General features: G+C 36.1%; 1 protein-coding gene across 1 annotated transcript in view; it reads left to right on the top strand.

Annotated features, from left to right (window-relative positions):
* The window catches only part of Rad21l1 (RAD21 cohesin complex component like 1), a 46,166-nt gene extending 35,343 nt beyond the window's left edge, over positions 1-10,823 (top strand). The window contains exons 12-13 of the mRNA XM_004647646.1: positions 5,204-5,281; positions 10,635-10,823. Coding sequence (XP_004647703.1) covers positions 5,204-5,281; positions 10,635-10,823 — 267 coding nt within the window. The remainder of the gene's footprint in view (positions 1-5,203; positions 5,282-10,634) is intronic.
* Positions 10,824-11,136: the final 313 nt, after the last annotated feature.

Below are 11,136 nucleotides of genomic sequence, written 5' to 3'. Positions count from 1 at the left end.
GGTGCTATTGTAAAAGGTATTGTTTCTCTAATTTCCCTCTCAGTGTGTTTTTTATCTGTGTAGAGGAATGTTATTGACTTTTGGGTACTGACTTTGTATCCTGCTATGCTACCGAATTTGTATATCAATTCTAGTAGCTTCTTGGTGGAGTTTTTTGGTCTACCAAGTAAAGTATCGTGTCATCTCCCAATAATGATAACTTAACTTCTTCTTTACCTATTCTTATTCCTTTTATTTCTCTCTCTTGTCTAATGGCTCTAGCTAGTGATTCCAGAACTATATTGAATAGGAGTGGTGATAGAGGACATCCTTGTCTTGTACCAGATCTGAGAGTAAAAGATTTCAATTTTTCCCCGTTTAGAATTATGTTAGCAATTGGTTTGTCACAGATGGCTTTTATCATATTGAAGTAGAGGCCATCTAGTCGAATTTTCAACTTTGAATATGAATGAGTGTTAGACTTTGTCAAAAGCCTTTTCTGCCTAATTGAGATGATCATGTGGTTTTTAGAATATGCTCTATTGATATAATGTATCACATTTATAAATTTGCCTATATTGAACTATACTTGCATGCCTGGGATGAATCCTACCTGGTCATGGTTTATAGTCTTCTTGATGATTTGTTGTATTCTATATGCTAGGATTTTATTGAGAATTTTTGCATCTATGTTCATGAATGAGATTGACCTCTAGTTCTCTTTTTTAGTTGTGTCTTTCCCTGGTTTTGGTATCAGTATAATTCTTGCCTCCAGGAATGATTTTGGGAGGACTTTTCCCTTTTCAATTTCATTGATTAGTTTAAGGAGTATAGGGATTATAACTTCCATAAATTTCTTGTATAATTCAGCTGTGAATCCATCAGGACCTGGACTTTTCTTTGTTGGTTGGTTTTTTATTACATTTTGTATTTCATTGGCTATAATTGGATTATTCAGAGTTGTTATATCTTCTTGATTCAGATTTGGAAATTTGTACCTTTCTTGGAATCTATCTATTTCATATGTCTTCTATTGTGTGAAAGTAGGGATTCTCAAAGCAGCTAGTGATAATCTTCTGAATTTCCACTGGGTCTGTGGTAATTACACTCCTTTCATTCCTTATTGCTTGTGTTTAATTTTTTTCTTTCCCTTTTTTGAGGTTAGCTAGGGGCTCATTGATTTTATTTAATCTTTCAAAGAACCAGCTTTTTGATTCATTAATCCTTTGAATTGTTTTCTTCGTCTCAATTGAATTAATTTCTTCTCTCATCTTTATGATTTTTTTCCCATCTTTGGGCTCTGTGTTTGGTTTTCTCTTCCTTTTCTAGATGTTGGAGGTGCAACCTTATGGTGTTTACTTGTTCCCGTTCTGTTTTCTTAATGTGTGAGTTCACAGCCATAAATTTGCCTCTGAGAACTGCTTTCTTTGCATCCCATAAGTTCTGATATGTTGTGCTTGATTTTTCATTGAATTGTAAATATTGTTGAATTTCTTGTTTAATTTCATCTGTGACCCAATGTTTGCTGAGTAGAGTGTTGGTTAATTTCCATGGATTTATGGGGTTTTTCTGGTTTGTCATTGATTTCCAGTTTGATTGCACCATGGTCAGATAATATGCATGGGATAATTTCTGTTTTCTTGCATATACTTAAGCATGACCTATGGACTAGTATGTGGTCTATTTTAGAAAATGAGGCTTTTGTAGATAAATGATGCAACTAGAAGCTGTGTAAGTGAAATAAATTATATTCACATATGCAAGCATTTTATTATCTCACTAGTGTGTGAAACTGCAAGAATAAATAAAATCTGAAAATTTTATTTTATTTTAAAAAATACTGTGAAAAGGAAAAAAAAGAAAAAGGAAAATGACCCATGTACAGCTGAAAAAAAATGTGTATGCAGCTGGTTTTGGATGGAACACTCTGTTTATGCCCACTAAGTCCATTTGTTCCGAGCTCTGGTTCAGTTCTGCTATTTCTATGATAATTTTTTGTTGGCTTGACCTGTCTGTTTGGGATAAAGGGGTATTACAGTCTGCTGTTAAGATTGTGGTATTGGATATTAGATTTTTGATGTCCATTAAGATTTGTCTTACATAGTTGGGTTCTCCCATGTTTGGTGCATAAATATTTATGAATTGTTATTAACATAATAATTGTTATTTCTGTTACCTCTTCCTCTTGAAGTTTTCCCCAAACTAGTATATAGTTGCCTTTTTTACTTTGTTTGATCATAGTTGGTTTGAAGTTGAGGCTGTCTGAGAACAGGATTGCTATCCCTGCTTTTTTTCTGAGGTGCTGGGGTGTGTAGTATTTTTTTCCATCCTTTGACTTTCAGCCTATGAATTTATTTATAAATTAAGTGTATTTCTTGTATGTTGTGGATTTTGTTTCCTAATCCACTGTGCCAGGCAGTTTATTTTAATTGGTGAATTGAGTCCATTTACATTAGTGGTAATAATTGAGATGTATTGACTTACAATTGACATGTTATTTACCTGCTGTTATTTAGACCTTTTTCCTTTTTCTCTTGTGTTTAAGTGTTTGCCCTTTTTAGTGGGTTCCTTCTGTTCTCATTCATGGAGTTCTGATCATTTTGGTCCCTCTCTAGAACATCTTTCCATAGTTTGTGTAGGGTTGCCTTTGTCTTCATGAAATTCTTTAGTTGTTCTTTGTCATGGAAGTATTTCACTCTTGCATCAAACTTGAAAGAGAGTTTTGCAGGGTGTAGTAGTCTGGGCTGCAATTTGTTTTCATAGAGGACTTGAAGTACTCTACTCCATACTCTTCCTGCCTTCATAGTTTGTGAAGAGAAGTTGGCTGTAATTCTGATGGGTTTTCCTTTGAATGTGATCTGCTTTTTTTCTCTAGCATCTTTCAGTATAATATTCTCATGCTGGATTTCTGGGATCTTGACTATTATATGTCTCAGTGTGTTTTTTTAGTTTGTTTGAAGTTATTTGGTGTTCTGTATGCTTTGGTTAACTGGTTGTCAGATTGTTTCCTCAGATTTGGGACATTTTCTGCTATTACTTCTACCCATATTTTTTTAAATATCATTTGTATTGACTCCTTCCTCATTGATGCTTATTAGTCTCACATTGTTCATCTTTGCATCATCTTGCAAGTGATGGATTATTCTTTCCTGCATCCTAGTTGTGTTTAAGAGATCGTTTCTTACCTTTTCACTAACTGCACCAGCGTCTTCAAGATCTGAAACTCTGTCTTCACTTTCACTTGAATGGTTTTGCAAGCTTGTGCTTGAGATTTTAAGTTCCTCAGTGTCTTTTTGACTCTGCTTCATGCGATCTATTTCTTTCCTGTATTGTTCATTCAAGGAATCTGTCATTTTCTAATCTCCTCTATTTTTTATCAATATCTTCTTTAGAAGCAGTTATTAATTCTTTTACTGCAGAGTGTTTTTTCAGATCGGGTTTCCTTCATATGTTTCTGCATTTGATTCTTTATTTCAGATGCTATTAATTGAGAGTTTTCTTTTTTGTTTCCAATCTGAGTTCCTCTATACCTTTCTACAGTTATTTCTTTATTTCAGAAGCTCTTGATTCATTGATTTCAGCTGTGTGATTCCCAATTTGTTCTGTGGTAGTGTTCTCTGCACTTGTTATGGGTGGGCTTGGGATCTGAGATGACAATGAGCTCCTTCTCGTTGTCATTTTGTATAGCACTGTCCTCTGGTCTTTGTTGTAGATCTTTGGTGCAGTTATAACCTTAGCACCTACTGAAATTTGGGTATAGATCTACAAAGTTTGATTTTATCCAGTTGTGCCTATCTGTGTTGTGCTCAGCTCCTTCCTGGTGCAGTCCTTTGGAGTGAACCTGTTGTACCCGGGTGGCAAGATGTTCTGCTCCTGTATTAGCTGGGTGGTTCTGTTCCCTAATCTCTCTGCAGGGACTGCAGCTGCAGAGTTTCACCCCAGGCCTGTATTTCAAGCCTGATCTGAGTCTGAAGAAGACAATGGGGAGTAGGGCAGAGTGAAAGCTCTCCCACACACTCCCCAGGCCTGGACTAGGGCTGGATCTGGGGGTTGTGAGAATGTGGCAGAAGTTCTCACTCACTTAGAGGGCGTCGGGGGGAGGGGCTCCGGAGTGGTGTGGGTGTCCTAAGGCTGAGGCAGAGGGTCTTGTGCAGCGCGCCTGCATTTGAACCAGAGAAGTCCTGGGGGTGCAGGGTAGCTGGAAGCTCTCCCACACACTCCCTGGGCTTGAGTTTGGGCTGGATCTGGGGGTTTTGAGAATGCAGCAGAAGTTCTCACTCACTGCACGGTGCACGGGCATGGGGGGGGGGTGCTCCAAAGTGGTGGTGGGGTCCCGTGGGTGAAGCCGAGGATCTCACTCATGCAGCATGCCTGAGTTTGGACCGGAGAGGTCCCGCAGGGGCAGGGCAGCCTGAAGCTCTCCCACACACTCGCTGGGCCTGGGCTTGGGCTGGATCTGAGGGTCCCTAGAAAGGCAGAAGTTCTCACTCACTGGGCGGTTGTGGGTGGGGCTCCAGAGTGGTGGGGGTGTCCCAAGGTGCGGCAGAGGGTCTCACTCGCACAGTGTACCTCTGATTGGACCGGAGATGTTCCCACCAAGACAGTTTTTTATGTAGCTTTATATTTACTCCTGTCCGCTGAGTTCAGATTGACAAAAAAAAAAAAAAAAAAAGAATTATCTGAAACTGCTTTTTTTTTTTTTTTTCAAGTTTACTTTTCAGATTCCATAAAGGCATTGTGCTCTCGGATGCATTACAAAAAGATTGCAGAATCTCCAATTTTTTTTAATGTATTTGATACATGACTACATAGCTTAGACTCTCAGATTCATCATGATCCTCTGGTTTTTCAGCCTCCCCAGGACTGGGATTACAGGCATGTGCCACCCTTCCTTGTCTCCGTGGCCGGCTCAGCCAGCCCAGCTTGTGGTCCCTGTCTCTGCACTTGCCTAAGCAGGCACTTAGTCCACTGATCTATCGCACCAGCCCTAGAATCTCCTACTTTGGTTCTCCTCATCAGAACATAGCTTAGGGTGTATACATCTAATCTTGCACAAATTGATGTACATTTGTGTTAGTCTCACTCTCACCATTATCAGACTATAAGATCTTTGTTTGGTAAGACTCAGTGTTATGGTTGTGTTTCAAGTAGTAGCTAACACTGTGCTGAGCACATGATTAACATAAAATTTGCTTAAATGAAATATTTATTAATCACTTAACAGGAGTCATCAAGGAGTGAACAAAATGGTGAAGCTGAGAGATGGAATCAAAGATTATTTCAGGTGTTAAGTACTTTGCAGGTAAGATGGTAGGGCTTGTCAACTTTATTTTTATTTTAAAATAAATGACATACTGACTTCAATCATCTAGATATTTATGAAAACAAAGCAGTCTTTCATCATTTTGTTGTAGCCAAATTCCACTAGCATAAGATGATTTTGTGGAATTCTTTTTCTTTTTTTACGGAACTGGGGATTGCACTCAGGCCCTTGAGCTTGCCAGGGAAGTGCTTATTCCACTAAGCCATCTCCCCAGCCCCCATAAGATGATTTTGAGCAGTATACCTTGGGCTGAATATAGAAGTTTTGGTCTCTCGATTTTTGAATCAACTCAACCCACATTAATGGTCCCAGACATCTGTTCTGTGTCCCACTCTTAGTTTTAGCAATATAACAATTAATTCTAAAGGCAAAACTAAGTTTATAACAGTTTATGAGGGATAAGTCATGTAATTTTCACATTTAATTTGCTTTTATCAAAGTAAGAGCTGTAGTTCAGTAGTTCTGTACTATAAGGCTGAAAGGGAACAACGGAAGTCTGTTGTTCTATCTCCCTTATGTCTAAGACCTGATCATTGGAAGCAACTGTATTAAACTGTCTTAGTATTTATATCTATACATTTAATTGATACGTTTTACAGATCTTTCTTAACACTCAGCTTTAAATTTTAGCTATTGATCTTTTTCACAGAATGTGAAAATTTAGTTATGCTCCCCCATTGCAATATATTTTTAACATAGTATTCTGTCCTTACGATGTTACAATATTTGTGATACAGGTTGATTTGTGAAATAAGACCAAAATATGTTTGGTTTAAATAAGAAATTTATTGACTAGCACATAAGAACTACTCAGTTTTAATTTTATAGTGCTTGAAGTGTGTGAGGCCGTTAATATACTATGTCTTACTGAAGATTGTCAAAACCCTAAGTATTTAAAGATTGACAATACATTTTAAAATATATTTATTTATTTTTCTTTTTTTGCGGTAACAGGGACTGAACTCAGGACCTTATGCTTGCCAGGCAAGCGCTTATTCTACTAAGCTAAAATTTTTGAATGAAAGACAACTCTTTTTTGAAAGAAGTTGCCATGAAAATGTTTCTATAGTTGCTTTTCTTTCAAGTGATGCACAAGATAAGAATGGTGAAAATACATTGAAGTTTAAATAAAACCTGTAGTTGGATTTAAAAAGAACAAGAAGCTTATTTTCTTTCAGATAAAAATATAAGCTAATATGCAGCTATGTTAACAAAGTTTTAGGGACGTCTTTCCCTTTTTCTTGCTTTGCTTATCCCCAAAATCCAAAGTGTTTAACTATGCAGCAAGCTTGATAACCTAGAAATTTTATGTGTCACTTTTCACATTCACCAGCACTTACCTTGCATTGCCATCTCTATTTGGAAAATGAAAGTTCTGATTTAGTAACCTTAGTCCCAGTTAATAGTTTTACTGCTATGGAAGAAGAGAATGGACATTAAGGGACAACTAGCATTTTACCACAAAGATTATGTAAAAAAACTATTTATACTGAAGTTTCACAGTGTCATTACATTTCCTAGAAACTTTATGGATTTTTTTTTCATTTTGAATTAATCATGACCAGGGGCTGGGGAGATAGTTTAGCAGCTTAAGTGCTTACCTGAATTTATCATGACCTATTTCTTCCATTTATTAAGTGTCTCTGTATACACATCCCTTAATTACTTTTCAAACTTTTTATAATGTAGTAAAACCCCCTTACTCTATCCATCTAATATAATCCATCATTTTCATTTTTTCCTTGAAGATAACCCTCTTAGAGCTGGTCGTTCTTCTTGCTCTAACCCAAACTATTTGCTCTTTGGTTGGTTCCACAGCTTCTATCTTGGGACAGTCTTTCATCATAAACATGAAAATGGCTCTTTTCCTTCTTAGTTCCTCTGTTTCTTGGTGATTTGATTTTCTTTCTTTCTTTTTTTTTCAGAACCAGGGATTGGACTCAGGTCCTTGTGCTTGCCAGGCAAGTGCTTATTCCACTGAGCTATCTCCCCAGGCCTTGATTTTCTTTTATCTTAAAATTTTGGTGCTTAATATTATCTCATAATTTCCTGAGATAATATGTAGGAGACAGAAACCTTACAAATAAACCTGAAACTTTCTTTAGTTTACCTTGAACTTTATTGGTTGTCTCTGGATATAAGCTAGGAATAATTTATTTCTGATGTTGAAAACCTTGTAACTGTTCTAGGATTCTTGTGGTGTTATTGAAAAGTCAGGTTCTGCCTTGATTAATGATCCTTTATATTATCTGTTTTCTCCCTAAAAGTTTTTGAATTCTTCATCTCTGTGGCTCTGAAATCTTATGATGATGTGCCCTTTTTGAACATTTGTTGTGTTGAACATGTAGTATGTTCTTTTAATGAGATATTACATTTGCTTACAGGAAATGTTTTGGACATCCTCTTGGTTTGTCTGTTCTTTCATCTTGAAGGGCCTTTAGGTCAGATAATGAATCTCCTAAATAATCCTTTATTCCCAGTATTAATTTCCTTTGTTTTGTAGTTTTTAGTTCACTGAAAGATGCCCTCTCCACTTTTGTTCTTTATAAAATTTTCATTTTTGCTTTCACCTTTTTGTTTTCCAGGAGTTGATTTTGTATGTTTGTTTTTTAGTTACTAGTTATTTTATTGTTTCATAAAATCCTATCCTTTTAAAATAATTATTTATTTGATTAAAAAAGACTTTTTTGCCAGGCCTTTTGGCACACACCTGTAATCCCAGCACTCTGGGAAGCTGCGACAGAAGATCTCAAGTTCAAATTTAGTCTAGGCAATTTAGCAATTTTGTGAAACCCTATTTCAAAATAAAAAATAAAAAAGGTCTGAGGATATAGCTCAGTGCAAATCCTAGTACCTTAAGAAAATAAGTATTGTTAAGGTATGGTTAACATAAATGAACTATGCAAGTTTAAAGTACAGTTTACAGTGAGATGAGTTTTTATAAAATTAAATTTACTGGTACATTTTAGATACATAATGATCATTTTCATTATAGGGAATTTGTACTTAAATATAAGTCCTAACTTGTGTATATACATATGAAACCATCACTACATTCAGGATAATGAACATATCTCCCTGTTCAGGATAATGAACAAAATCCCAACAAATCTCCTTGTGTCCTGTTGTAATGCCTTAGAGTGGCTGTCTCTCTTTTGCTATCACCCAAGTCACTTTTCAGGGATGCAATGAAAATCTCTTAACTGTAGAAGTTGTAGCTTTCTTCTGCTCCATAAACTATTTTAGTGATTCTCCTGAATGTATTCTTATTCTTCAGTGTTGGAGATTCAGCTGTCTGGTGGATCTTTGATTATCTGCTTCTACTTAAGACTGAGATACCAAAATACTGATTTTGGAAGTTACATGCCCCTGAACAGGACTTGTATGTAGTCTTGTAGTCTTTCAGTGAATTAAGTTGGTTCTTTTTCCAGACATCATCTTCTAAAGATTTTTTTCTTTTGAGTGGTCAGTTTTCTTAGAGCTATCTTTTTATCTACTACCTAGAAAATATATGACAGATACCAGTGGTATAGGAACCAAAAAGAAGTCAAGTAAAGATTAGTTGCTTCATTGTGCAGTATGCAATATCACTTAATTTCCTTGTTTGTGGTATTATGCTTTTCCTTCCTGATCTACAGTGCCAATGTCCCAAGTCCAGAGCTTCAGAGGTTGGTATCACCAGAAAAATGACTTCTTGCCTGTTGCTTCAGTGTGTACAAGTGTCTAGAGGTTGTAGAGTGGACAGAAGATCTAACTCTCCTTGAGTCTCAAAGAATTCTATCTTCAGTCTCATCCCTAGCTTATGAAATTCTCATATCTCCAGCTCCTAAATTTTTTCAAGGTTCTGTAACCTCAAGTTGGCTTGATTTTGTTGATTTCTCCCTTTCTATTGATCTTTAGGTTTTGGCTTACTCTCCTCTACTAAGTCAGTCATGTCCTCCATTTCTCTTTACCTCTTTTATTAGTCATGTTTTATTTCTTTTTTTAAAAAAAAACTATTTATTAATTTATTTGGTATAGGGTCTCACTCCACAGCTCGGGATTCTAGTGATCCTCCTGCCTCAGCTTCCCCAGTGCTGGGATTACAGGCATGTGCCACCATGCCTGGTTTTGGTGGCTGGCTCCGTGTGGGGCCAGCATGACATGTGGTACTGGGGATCGAACCTGGGTCCTTGTGCTTTCCAGGCAGGCGCTTAAGCCACCAAGCTACCTCCCCTGCCTTTACTCTCACTTTTCTAAACGACTTCTAAAGGAAACATAAATAAGCACATATGCTCATGATGCTTTTTTTGTCCCCTCAGGGTTTTGCAAGAGAATTCTTAAAATTGAAAAAGGTGTTTCCACTCTCTCCAGGGGGAAAAAAAAAAACCTATCAGACCCACTTCTTGTCACACAAAGGAGGGGATAAATGAAAGCTGAGTCTATAGTCTTTGAAGGGTTGCTGACTCTGGACCACAACTTTGACTAAGACAAAACACAATAAAGTGTTCATTTATTAATTTGTTAGGTATTATTAACTGGCAAAAACTTATATCTCTAAAAGTGCTTACCAACTTTCCAAAGAGTATGATACTCATAAGGCTGCTGACCAGTACTCACTGCAGTACTTCAATCTAAAAACTTTACTTCTGTAGGAAGGTGATTCCAAGTCTTAGTCTTTATGAAGAAGTTCTCTTCACTCATAATTACTTTGTTGTACTTATTTCTAGCGATATACAGGTGCCCTATAATGGTCCAACATCTTTTTAGTCTGTATAAAGAAATTGGGAGTGTTTAGTCATATTCCACTGGCACTGAGACATACAATTGTACTTCTCCATTGACCACTAACATTGTTTAGAGTCATCCTAGTACTTTTAAAAAGAAGCCTAATAAACTGACCTTTTGCATTATATTTATAGTTAAATATACTTAAATTGTTTAAATGAAAATATTTAAATTATATTTAAATATTATTTCCATTATATTTATATTTCCAAAGTCCTGTAGAATTTTTCTGCCTGTAAGTTTAAACTTATTGAACTTTTCACAAAAAAAATTTATTTTGACATCAATTTTTTAAAAGCCTAACAGTTATGTAACACATTATGAATTTATATAACACTTTAAGGTTCTTTTGCACACAGTTTTTCTTCCGTGATCCAAGATTGTGCCTAGTGACCTATGGCAATATTTAAAGTTTGTTATAGTTTTCTGTATTTCTCCATGGAAGGATATCATAATCATTTATCAAAACCCTCAATATTTTATTGTTCATAATGTATCCATAGCCTGCTTTAATTCTAATGATTTTGTTTCCCTTCCTTTTCCCTTTTTCCAACCATTTTCCCAGGAATCTAACAAGATGGGAACGCAGTCCTTTAGTCTGAAGAAACTCTGCAGAAATAGTGACCGAAAACAAGCAGCTGCCAAATTTTATAGCTTTCTTATCCTAAAAAAACGGCAAGTGATTGAGCTGAGTCAGAGTGTTCCCTATGCAGACATTATAGCTACAGTGGGACCAATGTTCCATAAAATGTGAAGGAAATATAGAACATGCAGGTTTATGCTATGATAGACATTTCTTTTTTATTTTCTTTTTTATTTTAGAGTGATAAAAATAAAAATGATTCAGAATTTCAAAACAAGATGATAGAAAATTAACAGTGGTTATTATGTTGTGTATTGTTGTCTTTAAAGTAGTTGCTCAGATTGCCAGACACAGGCATGCAAAATTGATCAAATAGTAAAAGCACTAACTGTTCCTTTCAATGAACTAATAGAAATTAGTACAATTATCTTAGCTGTCTTGTGTGTATGTACATATCTTTTTTCCCCTTCCAGTTCTTCTTTCC

This window comes from Octodon degus, unplaced genomic scaffold, assembly GCF_000260255.1.
Source record: "Octodon degus isolate 3935 unplaced genomic scaffold, OctDeg1.0 scaffold00317, whole genome shotgun sequence".
NCBI classification, from domain to species: domain Eukaryota; kingdom Metazoa; phylum Chordata; class Mammalia; order Rodentia; family Octodontidae; genus Octodon; species Octodon degus.
This window is presented reverse-complemented; position numbering and strand designations above follow the sequence as displayed.